Genomic DNA, 21,491 nt, shown 5'->3' with positions numbered 1-21,491 from the left:
GGGAGAGACTTGGTATAGAGAAGCCTAGCGACCTTACTCCAACACCTAGCAACCCCTTCAAGCGGTTTGGACCCTATGGCATAACAGTTAAGGTGTTGTCTTGACAGTCGACTGGACTCGTGTTTCAATTCCCGGTCGGGGCTACCCCTCGAAATTGCTTCAATACGTTTGAGTTTAACCTAATTTGACCAGGTCTGATGCTCAGAGTGTCACACCCTGATCTGTTTCACCTGTTCCTGTGATTTTCTCCACCCCCTCCAGGTGTCGCTTGTTTTCGCCAGTGTATTTATCCCTGTGTTTCCTGTATCTCTGTGCCAGTTTGTCTTGTATGTTTCCAAGTCAACCAGCGGTTTTCCCTTCTCCTGCTTTTTGCATTCTCCTTTTTCTAGTCCTCCCAGTTTTGACCCTTGCCTGTTTCTGGACTTTGTACCCGCCTGCCTGACCATTCTGCCTGCCTTGACCACGAGCCTGTCTGCCACTCTGTACCTCCTGAACTCTGATCTGGTTTTGACCTTTTTGCCTGTCCATGACCATTCTCTTGCCTAACCCTTTGGTTTAATACACATTGTAAGACTCCAACCACCTGCCTCCTGTGTCTGCGTTTGGGTCTCGCCTTGTGCCTTGATACAGAGCTTTGAATCTACTGGACAGGTTACAAAAGCCTGTTACAGTTTGTTGAGATGCGTGCATGCATGCCATTGTCGTGGCAATTCTACACAGGGACACCCAAAGTCAATCTTAAATGAAACATTGTTTATTAACAGTTAACTGGAGAGGTTCCAACAAACTTGATGCACCATAGTGCACGTCTGTCAGGAGCTCTTTCGGGGCAGTCCCGTTAGAGCTATTATATACTGCTTACAGACACGTTACATAGGCATGACTTTGCTTATCATTCATAATTAATTCATCATTAACGTTTGGTTCATGTATGTGACAGACCAATACCTCATGAGGCTTCTTCTCTCCAAGCTGAAACCTTGAAACTGAGATATTATTTTGTTCTCAAAACAAGGTTCAGGGCGTACTGCCAAATTGCAGATACTGATAATAAGGATTCAGTCACTTGCATGAATACATAAACTGCTTACTAGAAAAGCACAAACCGAACACAGAAATTGGTTATTAGAAAAGCACAAACATAAAATGTTCCATCACACCATCAGAGTGGAAGGTAGGCCTTGAGCCTGGAGCACATTTTCACATGCAAATAGCAATCGATCATATGGCTCAAATTCAAGGTGTGTATTTTACTACTTGAACTTACTGGAAATATTACGCACTGTGGCTGTAATGAACAGGACAACCAATAGCTGTCTAATTTATCATCTGTATGTCTATAATCTAGTCTAATCCAAATCAACAAGTCCCCAACAGGAGGAATTAAAGAGAGAGGAGGACAGCTTCAATGTTTTTATTTAGAATTCTAAGGATTCTGGAGATAGCTTCTTTTTTTATATATAAGAGCAAGAAACATGACAATCACAGTTTTAACAATCTGGACGATATATTGAAGAGGAGTTTCTTTGGCACCAGTGGATTAAGAGAAGGCTACATAGACTACTTCACTAACACTTTACTTGAAGCCGACAGATATACAATAATACGTTATTACCTGTTGTACATTATGTATGAACCAGGGGAGGCTGCTGAGGGGAGGACGACTCATTGTAATGGCTGGAACGGAGTGAACGGAATGGCATTGATGGATTTGATACTAATCCACTTATTCTGCTCGAGACATTACCAGGAGGCCGTCCTCCCCAATGGAGGTGCCACGGCCCTGTGGTATGAACCCTTATAATGTTTTATTATCAACTGTTGCCATGCTATATCTCTATGTTTTCTATACATTCACTGAGAGATGATACAGTACGAAGATATTCAAGGATCATAAATGATGATAGCTACAGATTGTACACCAGATAATGTGATATAACCAAAGAGTTTTGGTATCCATTACTAGGAGTTACAGATTTGCCGATAGAAAACGCTGCTATAGATTCTTCAATTAACCTGGTATTGGCGATACTCTCTTTGTTCTCAATTCTGGAAAGCAGTTATCTTATAAACGTCCATGTCCAGTGGCAGGTGGTTCTACAAACAGCAGAGAAACCTCAGAAAGATAGTAAATCCATGTTTTGTATCAATGTGTGTAGAGCTTTGTTTTAACGTGACACACTGTCTGGCCGTGGCCGCTTCACATAGAAATGACTAGTTCTGTCGTAGATGCTGGGAAATTCTAGATGTAGCTAAGATGGCGAGGATCCTCCTTGTGTGGTACAAAACATGGATTTACTATCTGAGTTTTCAGTGTTTTTTATAGAACCCCCTGCCACTGGATAGAAGCATTTCTAAAATAACTGTTTCCCAGAATCGAGATGGAAGACAGTATCGCCAATCTTTGGTTAGATCACGTTATCTGTAACTAGTATTGTACTGATTGGCTTGAATTGTATCTATTAGGTCAAACAAAGTTAGCATCTTACAAAAACAAATATAGGTTTATGTTTAAACTTTAAGCAGTAGCATAAGAAGATAATTATACCTTTTTAACAACTTCATCATCCTTTTTCACATGTGAAACAGACATCTGCCCCTGACACACACACACATACACACACACACACACACACACACACACACACACACACACACACACACACACACACACACACACACACACACACACACACGCACGCACGCACGCACGCACGCACGCACGCACGCACGCACGCACACACACACACACACACACACACATGCAAGCACATAGATTGCACACAATGACATACAGGAAGACACACAGACATTAACTGTAATTGTGTGTGTGTGTGTGTGTTTTTGAACAGAGGGTCTGTCTGAGTTTTTTAGAGGATGATGGGCAGAGTGTGGGAGTGGGAATGGGGAAGTATTTTATGGAATAGGTATAGGTGTATTTATTTTGTGTGTGTGTGTTTTAGGGGACTTTGACCGCTGGGCCTCCTCTTCCACAAGTCTCCCCTCCTTCTCCTACTCCTCTTCCTTCTCCTCCACCTCTTTCTACACTTTCTTCTCTCCTTCCTTCTACTTTTTCTCTCCTTCCTTCTCCTACTCTTTCTCTCCTTCCTTCTCCTACTCTTTCTCCCTCTGCACTTTCTCCTCCCTGTCTTCCTCATCGAAGGGCGAGATAGAGTGGAAGGCATCATGTGGGAGCGTGGCAGAGAGAGTGTACTCCTCCCTCACTCCCTCCGTCATAACCGACAGATCCACATCCGCCTCAGGAACGTCGGATTCTAGGAACGGTTTGGAATCAGAAAAACCGTTGGATTCTGGAATTTCGTCAGATTCTGGAACTTCACTGACAGCCACCTCTTCCATCTCCAAAGCCTCAGCCTTGGACTCCTCCAGCCCTGGAGCCAGTTGGGAGTGCACCTCGGTGAAGAGGACCTCCTCATCAGGGCTGGCCAGCGGGGAGATCTCAATGGAGGCCACGGCAGTAGGCGAGACCCCGGTCTGGGATGAGGCCTCCACCTCTGCTTCAGCTTCAGGTTGGCCCTCAGACTTACGATTCTGTTACAGCAGGATGTAGTCATGTCAGATGAATCCACAACAGTGTGAGTGTTTGTGTGTGTGTGTGTGTGTGTGTGTGTGTGTACTGACCTTCTTGATGCTGAACGTGAGAGGGGACACTTTGAAGGAGGAACTCTTTGGGTGGTTGGGTGTCAGGCTCTTCTTCATCTTCTCTCGTTTCTCCTGTGACACAATCTTGTTCATCTTCTTCTCTATATTCGCTTTGGAGAAGGCCCTCTTCAGACTGTCCACCTGCAATACATTGTGCAATACCATGCAGTCAGTACATAGCAGGAAATCTCCTAACCCTTACCCCTAACCTCCGACCCCTGATCTTAAGCTCTGCAATACATCAATAGTCAGCATTGAAAAAGCCACACGGCCACAGAACATGACCTTGACCCGTAACCTCTCACCCATAGACTTTGACCCCTTATGCCGGTTTTCTCCATCACTCACCTTCTTTAGACTAGAGCGTTTAAACTTATCCGTGCGGGATTTGTCTGTGTGCTCTCCGGCCAGCTCGTATACGTCATCTCCCACCTCGTCCAGGTCCGCCTCCAGCCCTACGTCCTCGTCCGAGGATAGGTCGATGGTGTGAAGCCCCTCCTCCGTGGAGCGGTTGGTGTCGATGACAGCGGTGGTCTCCTCCCCCTCCTCAGCTTCACGGGGGAAAGGAACAGTATCCTTGACAAACACACTGGTTGGGATTTCATTCTCCTCCTACAGAGAGAGAGAGGGAAGAGGGAGGGAGAAGGAGAAGAGGGAGGAAGGTAGACGAGTAGGGAAGGAGAGAAAGAGAATGAGAAGGTGTAAAAAGGAAAGTGTATGATAAGAAGTTAGAGAAAGGAACTCATGAACAGTACGTTCATCATTCAAAACAGATGTGGTGTGTTGCTATCTTTAATTATCTAATTAATAGCTAATAGTTTAGGAGTGTGTCACATTTATAATACCATTCAAAAGTTCGGGGTCACTTAGAAATGTCCTTGCATCGCTAACACTCCAAACTAACGGGTGAGTTGTCATGGTAACACCAGAATAGAACTTGTGATGAGTGGCAGCTTCGTTAAATAGTACCCGCAAAACACCAGTCTCAATGTCAACAGTGAAGAGGCGACTCTGGGATGCTGGCTTTCTAATCAGAGTTCCTCTGTCCAGTGTCTGTGTTCTTTTGCCCATCTTAATATTTTATTTTTATTGGCCAGACTGAGATATGTCTTTTTCGTTGCAACTCTGCCTAGAAGGCCAGCATCCCGGATCCTATTGACGTTGAGACTAGTGTTTTGCGGGTACTATTTAATGAAGCTGCCAGTTGAGCACGTGTTGCATCTGTTTCTTAAACTAGACACTCTAATGTACTTGTCCTCTTGCTCAGTTGTGCACCGGGGCCTCCCACATCTCTTTCTATTCTGGTTAGAGCCAGTTTGTGCTGTTCTGTGAAGGGAGTAGTACACAGTGTTGAAAGAGATCTTCAGTTTCTTGGCAATTTCTCGCATTGAATAGCCTTCATTTCTCAGAACAAGAATAGACTGACGAGTTTCAGAAGAACGTTCTTTGTTTCTGGCCATTTTGAGCCATAACAGAACCTTGTGATTTTTTTTACACTACTTATTAGTTTCCACCCAACGCCAATATTATCAAGCCTGTAAGACTGAGTAAGTGGTTAAGTGGTATCTTAAAGGGAAAGTTCCGCTTGTTAATTTTTTTCCCATTCCTTTGGGATTGAGGCCAGGAGATTTTTCATTTTAAAATTGTTGTCATTTCAGCTAGAGCGACTTACAGGAGCAATTAGGGTTAAGTGCCTTGCTGAAGGACACATCTACAGATTTTTCACAGAGTCAGCTCAGGGATTGGTGGGGAACTACATAGGCCTATTAACGTTGAACACCTTCTGTGGTGACGTGTGGTGGTGGGGAACTACATAGGCCTATTGAGTTATGGAATCATTGGATTTGTGTAAACCATGAACACGTACCATCTACATACAGTCACTAATCATTGTTACATTCCTAATGACATTTCACAAAATGGCCGAAGTAACACACACACACACACACACACACACACACACACACACACACACACACACACACACACACACACACACACACACACACACACACACACACACACACACACACACACACACACACACACACACACACACACACACACACACATGGGAAGGATGCACACACAGTGTTGTTGGGCTCTGTTTTGGGCCCAGGCTGGAAACACAGTCCAGCTGGGGGGGGAAATGTTCTGCTGGAAACTTTATCACAAAGATATCATGTAGCTCTACATTAAAGCAGGACACACGGTTGCTGGGAACAATCATAAAGGCAGAGGAATGTCAAAGAAGAGGGGAAGGAAGCCAAGGCATCACACACACACACACACACACACACACACACACACACACACACACAGGGGAGGGAAGCCAAGGCGAGGCAGCACTCAGAGTTTCCACCAAATGCTGGACATGGGCCAAACCCTGAGAGGAGGAGAGAGAAGAGGAGGGAGGGAGGGAACGGAGTGAGGGAAGGGAGGGAGGAGAGAGAAAGGAGAGAGGGAAGGAAAGGAGAGAGAAAGGAGAGAGGGAAGGGAGGAGAGAGAAGAGAGAGGGAGGGAAAGGAGAGAGGAGGAGAGAGGGAGGGAAAGGAGAGAGGAGGAGAGAGAAGAGGAGAGAGGGAGGGAAAGGAAAGAGGAGAAGAGAGAAGAGGAGAGAGGGAGGGAGGGAAAGGAAAGAGGAGAAGAGAGAAGAGGAGAGAGGGAGGGAAAGGAGAGAGGAGGAGAGAGAAGAGGAGAGAGGGAGGGAAAGGAAAGAGGAGGAGAGAGAAGAGGAGAGAGGGAGGGAAAGGAGAGAGGAGGAGAGAGAAGAGGAGAGAGGGAGGGAAAGGAAAGAGGAGAAGAGAGAAGAGGAGAGAGGGAGGGAAAGGAAAGAGGAGGAGAGAGAAGAGGAGAGAGGGAGGGAAAGGAAAGAGGAGAAGAGAGAAGAGGGGAGAGGGAGGGAAAGGAAAGAGGAGAAGAGAGAAGAGGAGAGAGGGAGGGAAAGGAAAGAGGAGAAGAGAGAAGAGGAGAGAGGGAGGGAAGGGAAAGAGGAGAAGAGAGAAGAGGAGAGAGGGAGGGAAAGGAAAGAGGAGAAGAGAGAAGAGGAGAGAGGGAGGGAAGGGAAAGAGGAGAAGAGAGAAGAGGAGAGAGGGAGGGAAAGGAAAGAGGAGAAGAGAGAAGAGGAGAGAGGGAGGGAAGGGAAAGAGGAGAAGAGTGAGGAGGAGAGAGGGAGGGAAAGGAAAGAGGAGAAGAGAGAAGAGGAGGGAGGGAGGGAGGGAGGGAGGGAGAAGTGATAAGGGAGAGAGAAGATGAGAGACACATGCACACATATGTACACACACACCCTGGAGAACATCTGTCTTCCTCAGGCACCACAACCCAACCTCAGATAACAAAGTATTATTCTCTGCACATTTGACCTTAACAACAATTACTCTGGACACACGCACGTACATGCATACACACACACGCACGCACACACACATGTAAAATGCAGTAGGGAGTTGTGGAGGAAATGCAACGTCTGTTTTTGCAAGATAAAGTTTGAGGGCTGTGAATTTAATACTCTTAGAAAATAGTACAGTTCTGACACACTCCGCAGACTGGACAAGTCTAGCTTGTAAAGTGAGTAATGGTCATGGAATTGACTCTTCACTCTCCTCTGAAAAGGTTTCCAGTACTGTATATATCTCCCACTTTTCTTATACCAGGCCTATACAGTGTATAGAAAGTTTACAACTCAGAATGTTCCATAATATCTGTGGGTATAAGTTTGTCCTCGCACACACACACACACACACACACACACACACACACACACACACACACACACACACACACACACACACACACACACACACACACACACACACACACACACACACACACACACACACACACACACACACACACACACACACACACACACACACACACACATACACACACACAAACTTGCTTCCCCCCTCACCAAGGAATTTCCTGATGAGATGAACAAAAAATGTCCCACTCTGCTCAGAGGAATGCATTCACCTTTAGGCTAGCATTAGCTATGGTACCTTTGGCTTTCTTTAGCTACCCTTAGCTTATTTATCTTCATTCAGCTACATTTAGCTGTTACCTTTAGATTAATTTAGCTACCTCTAGCTTATTTAGCTTCCCTCAGATGCAGTTAGCTGCTACCCATAGCTTCATTTAGTTGCTACCCTTAGCTTCACTTAGCTACCCTCATCTTCATTTAGCTACCCTTAGCTTAATTTAGCAACCCTGAGCTTAATTTAGCTACCCGTAGCTTATTTTGCTTCCCTTAGTTTATTTAGCTTCCCTTAGCTACATTTCATTTAGCTGCCTTTAGCTGCTACTCTTAGCCATACCTTTAGTTGTAACTTGTGTGTTTTAGCTGGCTCCCACAGCTACTGTATGAGTCTATGCACTGGAGGTCAGTGATCTTCAGATCAGCGAAGTTGGAGCTCTAGGATGATCCCAGAGATTCCGACTTGGAAGTCCCAGTATTCTTGAAGGCACTGATTCAGATGTTGAATATTTCCAAGTCCCAAGTTCCCAGATACACACAACATCAACACTATCTACAACCGATCAATCACTCAACAGTCTGACAGAAGCGAAATTGGCAAGCCAAGCATGATATTAAGTAATAGCATACAGTAGCTTAGCATTATCAGAGTTCTGTCACTGTAATTTAGCTAACTTCAGTTGGAAACCTGTTATTCTTGTGTTACATGTGTGAACACCTACACAAGTCAAAACACGTTATACCAATGAAACACAGACATTCATTTTGCCAATGCAGCTGCCACCAAGATGAGACATTTCGAGAGTAGGAGAGAGAGAGAGAGTGTTTTGCATTACTCTAGGTTTCCCTGTGCTGCCTATAAGGTGTGGTTCCTCCAGCGAACACATGCATGACAGGCCTGCTACTGCTACCTCACTGTACCAGTCAGAGTCAAGGTACAGTACCTCCTCCCCTAGCTAAGAGGAGTGAGAGAGCCCAGATGTCCGCCTACCTAACAATGTTTGTGTTAAAGCAGGGTGAGTGTGTGTGTGTGTTGTCATATGTATCAGCATATTATTGCCTTGTGTTATTACCAATGTAATGGATCCATCACATTAATACGACTGGGCCTATGGACTGGAGAGACGTTACTTTTTGAACACAGAGACACACACACCTACACACGTTAATCTGTCACACATTCCAGTGTCTGGTCCTCAGCACAGATGATAGAAAACAGCTGTTATGTGCTCAACACATTGATTGATTATTGGTGTGTGTGTGTGTGTGTGTGTGTGTGTGTGTGTGTGTGTGTGTGTGTGTGTGTGTGTGTGTGTGTGTGTGTGTGTGTGTGTGTGTGTGTGTGTGTGTGTGTGTGTGTGTGTGTGTATCAGGAAGATGTGAGCGAAGGAGGAGTAGAGATGGAAAGTACATTCTTTAAAGAAAAGGTTCCAAAAGGGTTCCTTGGCTGTCCCCCATAGGATAACTATTTTTGGTTCCAGGTAGAACTATTTTGGGTTCTATGTAGAACTCTCTGTGTAAAGGGTTCTACGTGGAACTCAAAAGGGTTCTACCTGGAACCAAAAAGGGTTATTCAAAGCGTTCTCCTATGGGGACAGCTGAAGAACCCTTTTATGTGGCAGTTCTGTAGCTCAGTTGGTAGAGCATGGCGCTTGTAACGCCAGGGTAGTGGGTTCGATTCCCGGGACCACCCATACGTAGAATGTATGCACACATGACTGTAAGTCGCTTTGGATAAAAGCATCTGCTAAATGGCATATATTATATTATTATATTATTAATTTATCTCTGAGTTTAGAGAGAGAGTAGTGGTCAACAATCCTACTAGCCTTTGAACTACCACTAACACTGCCATGCTCTCTATCAGCCACTGTGTGTGGGTTTGTATCTCACTGTGTGTGGGTGTGTCCATAGCTCTGCTTTGTGTGTGCAGATAGTGATAATAATGTACTCTATTACAGAGAGAGAGAGAGAGAGAGAGAGAGAGAGAGAGAGAGAGAGAGAGGGGGAGGGGGCAGAAAGAGAGGGCGAGAGAGAGAGAGAGAGAGAGAGAGAGAGAGAGAGAGAGAGAGAGAGAGAGAGAGAAGAGAAAAGAGAGAGAGAGAGAGAGAGAGAGAGAGGGAAAGAGAGGAGAGAGAGAGAAGAGAGGCAGAAAGAGAGAGAGAGAGAGAGAGAGAGAGAGAGGGATGAAGTTGTGAAACTTTACTGATGGGGCAAACCACATTCCTCGTTCTGCATGGTTAGCAACCACACACACAGTTTCAACCAATCACATCTCTCTCCTAGGAATGACCCCTCAACACATTGTTCACACACACACACACACACACACACACACACACACACACACACACACACACACACACACACACACACACACACACACACACACACACACACACACACACACACACACACACACACACACACACTTGTTTTGTAAAACCTGTACTAATGAGGTTACAGTATTTCCCTCATGGATTTTAGAACAGACACTGTCCACTATTTCACACACCCCTCTGGTATTTGCCCACACCCAGAGGAATGGGGCTGGGTGCCCCTTAGACTGGCCCAAACTCCCTCACTCCTCACTTCTGTTAGTGTCTACAAACCTGAACCAAACTCCCTCACTCTTCACTTCTGTTGGTGTCTACAAACCTGAGCTTCAGTGAAGAAGCAAGATAGACAACTAGTTTCCTTTACATTGTCCATCTATCACGTGACTGTAATGGAAAGTCTCTGTGTGTTTTGTTGTGTTATGTTGTGTTATTAGAATGACACCCATGAGGTTTGAACTACAGAGACCATAGAGAACCAAAACTCTCAGACACCTTTCCCCCGCCTCTCTTTTTCTCCAATCTTTCTTTCTCCTCACGCTCCCCCTCTCTCCCTCTCGTTCTTATTTTCTTCTAGTCTCCTTACAGACACTAGTATTCGCTGGAGGAGATCAGACAGCCTTATTAGGGCATGGGAATAAAAATACAGTATCCTGCTCTCATAACACTACTGCAAAAGGAGACAGAGAGAGAGAGGGGAGGGGGGAGAGAGAGGGGGAGAGGGGGAAAGAGAGAGGGAGAGAGGGGGAGATAGAGGGGCAAAGAGAGAGAGCAGGGGAGGGGGAGAAAGAGGGAGAGGGGGGAAGAGAGAGAGAGAGAGGGGGAAAGAGAGAGAGGAGGGGAGGGGGAGAGAGGGGGGAGAGGGAGAGATAGAGGGGGAAAGAGAGAGAGGAGGGGAGAGAGAGGGAGAGAGAGGGAAAGAGAGAGGGAGAGAGAGGGGGAGATAGAGGGGGAAAGAGAGAGGGAGAGAGGGGGAAAGAGAGAGGGGGAAAGAGAGAGAGGAGGGGAGGGGGAGAGAGGGGGGAGAGGGGGAGATAGAGGGGAAAGAGAGAGAGGAGGGGAGGGGGAGAAAGAGGGAGAGATAGGGAAAGAGAGAGGGAGAGAGAGGGGGAGATAGATGGGGAAAGAGAGAGTGTAGGGGAGGGGGAGAGAGAGGGAGAGAGAGGGAAAGAGAGAGGGAGAGAGAGGGGGAGATAGATGGGGAAAGAGAGAGTGTAGGGGAGGGGGAGAGAGAGGGAGAGAGAGGGAAAGAGAGAGGGAGAGAGAGGGGGAGATAGAGGGGGAAAGAGAGAGTGGAGGGGAGGGGGAGAGAGGGAGAGAGAGAGGGGGAAAGAGAGAGAGGGAGAGAGAGATGGGGGAAGTGAGGGGGAAAGAGAGTGGTGTAGGTAGAGAGAAAAGGAGGAGAGACAAAGAGAAACAGAGCACTAACTAGAATAACTTGAATTTACCAGACTGAGTTTACTAGACTGAGTTTACCAGACTGAGTTTACTAGACTGAGTTTACTAGACTGAGTTTACTAGACTGAGTTTACCAGACTGAGTTTACTAGACTGAGTTTACTAGACTGAGTTTACTAGACTGAGTTTACTAGACTGAGTTCACTAGACTGAGTTTACTAGACTGTTGGAAGAACACTATTAGTGACTGATGGCTCATTGTACTGTAGGAGACACTCAAACATTCATAACACTGATGCTGCCAGAGGTTATCATAGCCTCTAGTCTATTCTATTAATAACAGAGGAGGAGGGGGGGTGTATATGAGAGAGACAGAGGGAGAGGGGTTGAGTGTGAGAGACAGAGATAGAGAGAGAGAAAGAGGGAGAGAGTGAGAGTGAGAGAGAGTTGCCAAAGTGAAGAAATGTGTATATCTGTTCCAAAGGTGCTGTTTATGCAAGACCAGTGTGTGTGTGTGTGTGTGTGTGTGTGTGTGTGTGTGTGTGTGTGTGTGTGTGTGTGTGTGTGTGTGTGTGTGTGTGTGTGTGTGTGTGTGTGTGTGTGTGTGTGTGTGTGTGTGTGTGCGTGTGTGTGTGTGTGTGTGTGTGTGTGTGTGTGTGTGTGTGTGTGTGTGTGTGTGTGTGTGCGCGTGCCTATGTCCCTATGCGTATAAGTACAAAAAAATGTAACATTAAAACCCTCCACTATGCTAGAAGTCTTACTCACACTCTTAACACTGTGACTTTCCTCTGGCTGAGCAAGAGACCAAACCCTAACACACACACTTCCAGACCTCTATATCTAGCTCCGACCGTTAGATCCTCACTTGTTCCCTGCTCTCTTCCCTTCTGCAGCCCCACCCTGCCATGGCAACACTCACACAAACACACTGTTCAGTGGTGAATCAGACAGGCTTTCCCTCTTCAGAGAGGGTTTCCCTTGAAAACAGTTTTGAGGTTGTTTCCAAAGTTTAGACTGAAACGACATGCGTGAATAAGACAAAATGTATCTCTCTCGCGCTCTCTCTCTCCCTCTCTCTCTCTCTCTCTCTCTCTCTCTCTCTCTCTCTCTCTCTCTCTCTCTCTCTCTCTCTCTCTCTCTCTCCCCTCTCTCCCTCTCTCTCTCCTCTCTCTCTCTCTCTCTCTCTCTCTCTCTCTCCCTCTCTCTCTCTCTCTCTCTCCTCTCTCTCTCTCTCTCTCTCTCTCTCTCTCTCCACTCTCTCTCTCTCTCTCTCTCTCTCTCTCTCTCTCTCTCTCTCCCCCATCTCTCTCTCTCTCTCTCTCTCTCTCTCTCTCTCTCTCTCTCTCTCTCTCTCTCGCTCTCTCTTTCTCTCTATGTTCATGTGTTCATGGAATAATTGAGGCTGGGCTCCAGTCTATGAAATACAAACACACACAATAAGAGAAACACACACACACAGGATACAGGATCTCACAAACTCACACTCAAAGGGCCGCCTGAGTAACCCCACCCTCCATTAGAATGCTAGTGTGTTATTGATAACAGAATCCATCTCAGTGTCACAAGACATGACAGATCCCCTCTCCCCCTTCGTTGTCTCCTTGTTTTAATCTTGTCATTTTCAGCCGACTATCCTGCGGGCTGATAAGAGTGGAAACTCACTCACACAGTCTCATGCTATAAAGCATTGGGCACTTTCTCTAAATGTTAACCGAGATCTACCACTCAGATTTTTAAACATGACATTCATAATTAAAATATTAACCTAATAAAAACTGTTCTGTATGAATGAGGTTTGCCTGCTACATTATCACAGCATATTTGATATATGCCTGGCCTGCTACATTATCACAGCATATTGGATATATGCCTGGCCTGATACATTATCACAGCATATTGGATATATGCCTGGCCTGATACATTATCACAGCATATTGACTATATGCCTGGCCTGATACATTATCACAGCATATTGACTATATGTCTGGCCTGCCAATATTGTTCTTCTCAGACCATATTATATTTCAAAATTTGACCTTTGATAGAAAATAGATGAGTTGGTGTAGCATTTGTGAGGCACAGCTGAGCATAAATTGAAATAATTTGCTAATAATTTGCTTCTTTATTTGACTGGACTGATGGGACCTCTATCTGTCATGGTGCTTTCAAGACAACTTGGGATTCTTAAAAAACGAGGTCAAATCATAACGTCATCTTCAGGTCGGAAAGTCAGAGCTCTAGAAAGATGCCCAGCACTTGGAATTCTGAGTTGGGGAAAGCTATTTTCCTCATTCGGATCTAATTTATTCTGATTTTCCAGTTGTGAAGTTGGATGTCTGAGACTAGGTTAAACAGAGAAGTCTGACAGCATAAGTCTGAGATTTAGTTTCTGTTGTTTTGAACATTATCTCAGTGGAGGGAGGAGGGATATTGCCTCTCACGGTCCCTGATCTCTCCTTCCTTTCACAGCATAGACCATAGAGAGGGGACACTCTTCCACCTGATGGTGAAACTCGAGTCACACCACATCTGCACAAATTCATGTTGTTCCTATGACCAGAGAAAGTGACATATTCCTTGATATTAAAATAGACATATATTATATTTCAGTTGCTAATAATAATAAAAACGCAGGGCATCGATTCACTTGGCTACTCATTCATTGCAGCTGCAGCAGCAGTAAGAAGTGGCATGTTTTATGTTTTGTAGGAGTGTTGAATAAAAACAGTGCTGACATAAAAGTCACAGAAACAAAACTATCATAGAAACAGTGCTGACAGTCCAGAATAAAAAGTCACTCATAGAAACAGTGCTGACAGTCCAGAATAAAAAGTCACTCATAGAAACAGTGCTGACAGTCCAGAATAAAAAGTCACTCATAGAAACAGTGCTGACAGTCAGAATAAAAAGTCACTCATGAAACAGTGCTGACAGTCCAGAATAAAAAGTCACTCATAGAAACAGTGCTGACAGTCCAGAATAAAAAGTTATCAGAATAGAAACAGTTTTGAACATGACAGTCCAGAATAAAAAGTCACTCATAGTGCTGACAGTCCAGGCCTGAAGTCACTCATAGAAACAGTGATCACAGAATAATTGCTGACCCAGAAAGTCACTCATAGAAACAGTGCTGACAGTCCAGAATAAAAAGTCACTCATAGAAACAGTGCTGACAGTCCAGAATAAAAAGTCACTCATAGAAACAGTGCTGATACAGAATAAAAAGTCACTCATAGAAACAGTGCTGACAGTCCAGAATAAAAAGTCACTCATAGAAACAGTGCTGACAGTCACTCATAGAAACAGTGCTGACAGTTGTCACTCATAGAAACAGTGCTGACAGTCCAGAATAAAAAGTCACTCATAGAAACAGTGCTGACAGTCCAGAATAAAAAGTCACTCATAGAAACAGTGCTGACAGTCCAGAATAAAAAGTCACTCATAGAAACAGTGTGCTGACAGTCCAGAATAAAAAGTCACTCATAGAAACAGTGCTGACAGTCCAGAATAAAAAGTCACTCATAGAAACAGTGCTGACAGTCCAGAATAAAAAGTCACTCATAGAAACAGTCACAGTCAGAATAAAAAGTCACTCATAGAAACAGTGCTGACAGTCCAGAATAAAAAGTCACTCATAGAAACAGTGCTGACAGTCCAGAATAAAAAGTCACTCATAGAAACAGTGCTGACAGTCCAGAATAAAAAGTCACTCATAGAAACAGTGCTGACAGTCCAGAATAAAAAGTCACTCATAGAAACAGTGCTGACAGTCCAGAATAAAAAGTCACTCATAGAAACAGTGCTGACAGTCCAGAATAAAAAGTCACTCATAGAAACAGTGCTGACAGTCCAGAATAAAAAGTCACTCATAGAAACAGTGCTGACAGTCCAGAATAAAAAGTCACTCATAGAAACAGTGCTGACAGTCCAGAATAAAAAGTCACTCATAGAAACAGTGCTGACAGTCCAGAATAAAAAGTCACTCATAGAAACAGTGCTGACAGTCAGAATAAAAAGTCACTCATAGAAACAGTGCTGACAGTCCAGAATAAAAAGTCACTCATAGAAACAGTGCTGACAGTCCAGAATAAAAAGTCACTCATAGAAACAGTGCTGACAGTCCAGAATAAAAACTCATAGAAACAGTCACAGTCATAAAACAGTGCTGACAGTCCAGAATAAAAAGTCACTCATAGAAACAGTGCTGACAGTCCAGAATAAAAAGTCACTCATAGAAACAGTGCTGACAGTCCAGAATAAAAAGTCACTCATAGAAACAGTGCTGACAGTCCAGAATAAAAAGTCACAGTGCTGACAGTAGAATAAAAGTCACTCATAAAAACAGTGCTGACAGTCCAGAATAAAAAGTCACTCATAGAAACAGTGCTGACAGTCCAGAATAAAAAGTCACTCATAGAAACAGTGCTGACAGTCCAGAATAAAAAGTCACTCATAGAAACAGTGCTGACAGTCCAGAATAAAAAGTCACTCATAGAAACAGTGCTGACAGTCCAGAATAAAAAGTCACTCATAAAAACAGTGCTGACAGTCCAGAATAAAAAGTCACTCATAGAAACAGTGCTGACAGTCCAGAATAAAAAGTCACTCATAGAAACAGTGCTGACAGTCCAGAATAAAAAGTCACTCATAGAAACAGTGCTGACAGTCCAGAATAAAAAGTCACTCATAGAAACAGTGCTGACAGTCCAGAATAAAAAGTCACTCATAGAAAAAAGTCAAATCATAGAAACAGTGCTGACAGTCCAGAATAAAAAGTCACTCATAGAAACAGTGCTGACAGTCCAGAATAAAAAGTCACTCATAGAAACAGTGCTGACAGTCCAGAATAAAAAGTCACTCATAGAAACAGTGCTGACAGTCCAGAATAAAAAGTCACTCATAGAAACAGTGCTGACAGTCCAGAATAAAAAGTCACTCATAGAAACAGTGCTGACAGTCCAGAATAAAAAGTCACTCATAAAACAGTGCTGACAGTCCAGAATAAAAAGTCACTCATAGAAACAGTGCTGACAGTCCAGAATAAAAAGTCACTCATAGAAACAGTGCTGACAGTCCAGAATAAAAAGTCACTCATAGAAACAGTGCTGACAGTCCAGAATAAAAAGTCACTCATAGAAACAGTGCTGACAGTCCAGAATAAAAAGTCACTCATAGAAACAGTGCTGACAGTCCAGAATAAAAAGTCACTCATAGAAACAGTGCTGACAGTCCAGAATAAAAAGTCACTCATAGAAACAGTGCTGACAGTCCAGAATAAAAAGTCACTCATAGAAACAGTGCTGACAGTCCAGAATAAAAAGTCACTCATAGAAACAGTGCTGACAGTCCAGAATAAAAAGTCACTCATAGAAACAGTGCTGACAGTCCAGAATAAAAAGTCACTCATAGAAACAGTGCTGACAGTCACAGAATAAAAATAAAAAGTCACTCATAGAAACAGTGCTGACAGTCCAGAATAAAAAGTCACTCATAGAAACAGTGCTGACAGTCCAGAATAAAAAGTCACTCATAGAAACAGTGCACAGTCAGAATAAAAAGAAACAGTGCTGACAGTCCAGAATAAAAAGTCACTCATAGAAACAGTGCTGACAGTCCAGAATAAAAAGTCACTCATAGAAACAGTGACTGAATAAAAGTCAGTCCAGAATAAAAAGTCACTCATAGAAACAGTGCTGACAGTCCAGAATAAAAAGTCACTCATAGAAACAGTGCTGACAGTCCAGAATAAAAAGTCACTCATAGAAACAGTGCTGACAGAAATAAAAAGTCACTCAGTGCTGACAGTCCAGAATAAAAAGTCACTCATAGAAACAGTGCTGACAGTCCAGAATAAAAAGTCACTCATAGAAACAGTGCTGACAGTCCAGAATAAAAAGTCACTCATAGAAACAGTGCTGACAGTCCAGAATAAAAAGTCACTCATAGAAACAGTGCTGACAGTCCAGAATAAAAAGTCACTCATAGAAACAGTGCTGACAGTCCAGAATAAAAAGTCACTCATAGAAACAGTGCTGACAGTCCAGAATAAAAAGTCACTCATAAAAACAGTGCTGACAGTCCAGAATAAAAAGTCACTCATAGAAACAGTGCTGACAGTCCAGAATAAAAAGTCACTCATAGAAACAGTGCTGACAGTCCAGAATAAAAAGTCACTCATAGAAACAGTGCTGACAGTCCAGAATAAAAAGTCACTCAGTAGAATAAAGTCTGAAACAGTCTGACAGAATAAAAAGTCACTCATAGAAACAGTGCTGACAGTCCAGAATAAAAAGTCACTCATAGAAACAGTGCTGACAGTCCAGAATAAAAAGTCACTCATAGAAACAGTGCTGACAGTCCAGAATAAAAAGTCACTCATAGAAACAGTGCTGACAGTCCAGAATAAAAAGTCACTCATAGAAACAGTGCTGACAGTCCAGAATAAAAATAAAAAGTCACTCATAGAAACAGTGCTGACAGTCCAGAATAAAAAGTCACTCATAGAAACAGTGCTGACAGTCCAGAATAAAAAGTCACTCATAGAAACAGTGCTGACAGTCCAGAATAAAAAGTCACTCATAGAAACAGTGCTGACAGTCCAGAATAAAAAGTCACTCATAGAAACAGTGCTGACAGTCCAGAATAAAAAGTCACTCATAGAAACAGTGCTGACAGTCAGAATAAAAAGTCACTCATAGAAACAGTGCTGACAGTCCAGAATAAAAAGTCACTCATAGAAACAGTGCTGACAGTCCAGAATAAAAAGTCACTCATAGAAACAGTGCTGACAGTCCAGAATAAAAAGTCACTCATAGAAACAGTGCTGACAGTCCAGAATAAAAAGTCACTCATAGAAACAGTGCTGACAGTCCAGAATAAAAAGTCACTCATAGAAACAGTGCTGACAGTCCAGAATAAAAAGTCACTCATAGAAACAGTGCTGACAGTCCAGAATAAAAAGTCACTCATAGAAACAGTGCTGACAGTCCAGAATAAAAAGTCACTCATAGAAACAGTGCTGACAGTCCAGAATAAAAAGTCACTCATAGAAACAGTGCTGACAGTCCAGAATAAAAAGTCACTCATAGAAACAGTGCTGACAGTCCAGAATAAAAAGTCACTCATAGAAACAGTGCTGACAGTCCAGAATAAAAAGTCACTCATAGAAACAGTGCTGACAGTCCAGAATAAAAAGTCACTCATAGAAACAGTGCTGACAGTCCAGAATAAAAAAAAGTCACTCATAGAAACAGTGCTGACAGTCCAGAATAAAAAGTCACTCATAGAAACAGTGCTGACAGTCCAGAATAAAAAGTCACTCATAGAAACAGTGCTGACAGTCCAGAATAAAAAGTCACTCATAGAAACAGTGCTGACAGTCCAGAATAAAAAGTCACTCATAGAAACAGTGCTGACAGTCCAGAATAAAAAGTCACTCATAGAAACAGTGCTGACAGTCCAGAATAAAAAGTCACTCATAGAAACAGTGCTGACAGTCCAGAATAAAAAGTCACTCATAGAAACAGTGCTGACAGTCCAGAATAAAAAGTCACTCATAGAAACAGTGCTGACAGTCCAGAATAAAAAGTCACTCATAGAAACAGTGCTGACAGTCCAGAATAAAAAGTCACTCATAGAAACAGTGCTGACAGTCCAGAATAAAAAGTCACTCATAGAAACAGTGCTGACAGTCCAGAATAAAAAGTCACTCATAGAAACAGTGCTGACAGTCCAGAATAAAAAGTCACTCATAGAAACAGTGCTGACAGTCCAGAATAAAAAGTCACTCATAGAAACAGTGCTGACAGTCCAGAATAAAAAGTCACTCATAGAAACAGTGCTGACAGTCCAGAATAAAAAGTCACTCATAGAAACAGTGCTGACAGTCCAGAATAAAAAGTCACTCATAGAAACAGTGCTGACAGTCCAGAATAAAAAGTCACTCATAGAAACAGTGCTGACAGTCCAGAATAAAAAGTCACTCATAAAAACAGTGCTGACAGTCCAGAATAAAAAGTCACTCATAGAAACAGTGCTGACAGTCCAGAATAAAAAGTCACTCATAGAAACAGTGCTGACAGTCCAGAATAAAAAGTCACTCATAGAAACAGTGCTGACAGTCCAGAATAAAAAGTCACTCATAGAAACAGTGCTGACAGTCCAGAATAAAAAGTCACTCATAAAAACAGTGCTGACAGCCCAGAATAAAAAGTCACTCATAGAAACAGCAGCTCTTTGCTGTTTTCACTGAAAGTCTCTCTCTGGTCATTGTCTTAAAAGTTATAAAATCTTACATTGGCTAGTATCAAACTTTGCTATTGGTCGTGGAAGCTGTAGTCACAGTGATTTGAGCTATCCGATTGGCCAGCACAGTAGCCACAGAACTCGGGTAGGCGAAGTTTGTCTTTTCATGAAATGGTTGAAAATGGGACCACTTTGCCCACCCGGTGCGCAGGGCTTCTGAATTAAGTGCACCTACCGACCAACAGCACAACAAGTAGAACAATGAGCGCAAGCCGTCATCATTGGCTTTTCTACAGAAATGTTTCATGATCGACTAGGAATGCCTTGAAGATCGACCGGTTGGTAACAACTGTTCTACAGTACCACACCCCGCCCCCAACAATAACCTTTGATCCCTCAATACCTCTGTTAATCCCCCACGCCCATCCATTTTCTACTCTTGACGATGGCCACTTTGAAGTTGTCCCTCTTGGGCAGACACACACACACACACACACACACACACACACACACACACACACACACACACACACACACACACACACACACACACACACACACACACACACGCGTGCACAAACACACACACATACACACACACATACACACACACACACGCGCGTGCACAACACACACACACACACACACACACACACACACACACACACACACACACACACACACACACACACACACACACACACACACACACACACACACACACACACACACACACATGCAAACACACACACACGTGTCACCTGGAATATGAGCACTTTGAAGTTGTCCCTCTTGAGCAGGTGGGAGTGGTTTGCCTCCAGCTTCTTCACCTGTCCAGCCTGTCGCTCCATCCTGTCGCGCACCTGGAGACACACAGTGATCAGACAAACACTATACAATCTATCTATGGATCTGTCTGTCTGTCTCTTCCCACTCATCCACCCGTCCATCTTCCACTCACCTCCTTCATGGTGACGGACACCTTGCGGCTCTTGTCCAGCAGCTTGCTTACGGTGTTGGCGGTGTGTGTGTGGCTCTTGGACAGCTTGGTCATGTCTGTCTGGATCCCCATCACCGCTCCCTCCATCTCCACCTGACGCTCTTCCATCTTGTGCTGGTTCTCCTGAACCGTGTCCAGCATGTTGACCAGTTTGTCCAGGAGGGTCAGCACCGTGATGGCGTTAACCGGGCCCGTCCCTGGGGTCAGTGTTGGGCTTAGTGGCCCCTCCTTGGTGGTGGTTCCTCCAGGAGCTCCTGTGCCCAGCTGGGAGAGGCTGTGACTGGGGGAGGGTTGGTCGAGGCTGGGGACCATCAGGTCCTGGCTCTCGTGGGTGCTGCTCACCATGCTGTTCCTCTCTGCTTGGACTGCGTCCTCACACATTGTTAACGTGGCTGGCTAATGTGCTAGCTAACACACACACACCGTGGAATAAAGCTCTGCTCTCTCTCCTCGACCTGTGTGGGAGTGGGAGTGTGTGTTCAGTCCCACGCTGTTTGCTTTGCTGTCGAGCTGGCTGAGGATTTTGTTGCAGTTTGCTGAGTTTCTCCAACTTGTTGCTACGAAGCAAAACTTTCCTGCATTCACCCTCTGCCGTCCCCACCCCTTTTCCTTTCCTCAGGCAGCCTCTCTCTCTCTCTCTCTCTCTCTCTCTCTCTCTCTCTCTCTCTCTCTCTCTCTCTCTCTCTCTCTCTCTCTCTCTCTCTCTCTCTCTCCCTCCCTCCCTTGTTTTTCTGAGTCAGAAGAGCAGCAGTGCTTTTGCCCCAGAGCTTAAAATCTCTCCCACACCCAAAGGGGAGGAGCCTTTCACCACGGCAACTAGACCTGCCCAGCACAATTATGTTTGTTACTCATGACTCTTCAGTAAAAACACATTC

At 44.1% G+C, this 21,491-nt stretch overlaps 1 protein-coding gene across 1 annotated transcript; it reads right to left on the bottom strand.

Moving 5' to 3' along the window:
- Positions 1 to 738: 738 nt before the first annotated feature.
- cavin2b (caveolae associated protein 2b) lies at positions 739 to 21,308 on the bottom strand. Its single transcript, XM_052515707.1, has 5 exons — positions 20,578 to 21,308; positions 20,378 to 20,479; positions 4,012 to 4,275; positions 3,643 to 3,804; positions 739 to 3,552 (listed from the first exon to the last, which is right to left on the bottom strand). Exons 1-5 carry the CDS (start codon positions 20,995 to 20,997, stop codon positions 3,115 to 3,117), a joined length of 1,386 nt encoding a protein of 461 aa, XP_052371667.1. The 5' UTR covers positions 20,998 to 21,308; the 3' UTR covers positions 739 to 3,114.
- Between the last annotated feature and the right edge of the window lie 183 nt (positions 21,309 to 21,491).

This window comes from Oncorhynchus keta, unplaced genomic scaffold (genome assembly GCF_023373465.1).
Source record: "Oncorhynchus keta strain PuntledgeMale-10-30-2019 unplaced genomic scaffold, Oket_V2 Un_scaffold_29839_pilon_pilon, whole genome shotgun sequence".
Taxonomy (NCBI): domain Eukaryota; kingdom Metazoa; phylum Chordata; class Actinopteri; order Salmoniformes; family Salmonidae; genus Oncorhynchus; species Oncorhynchus keta.
This window is presented reverse-complemented; position numbering and strand designations above follow the sequence as displayed.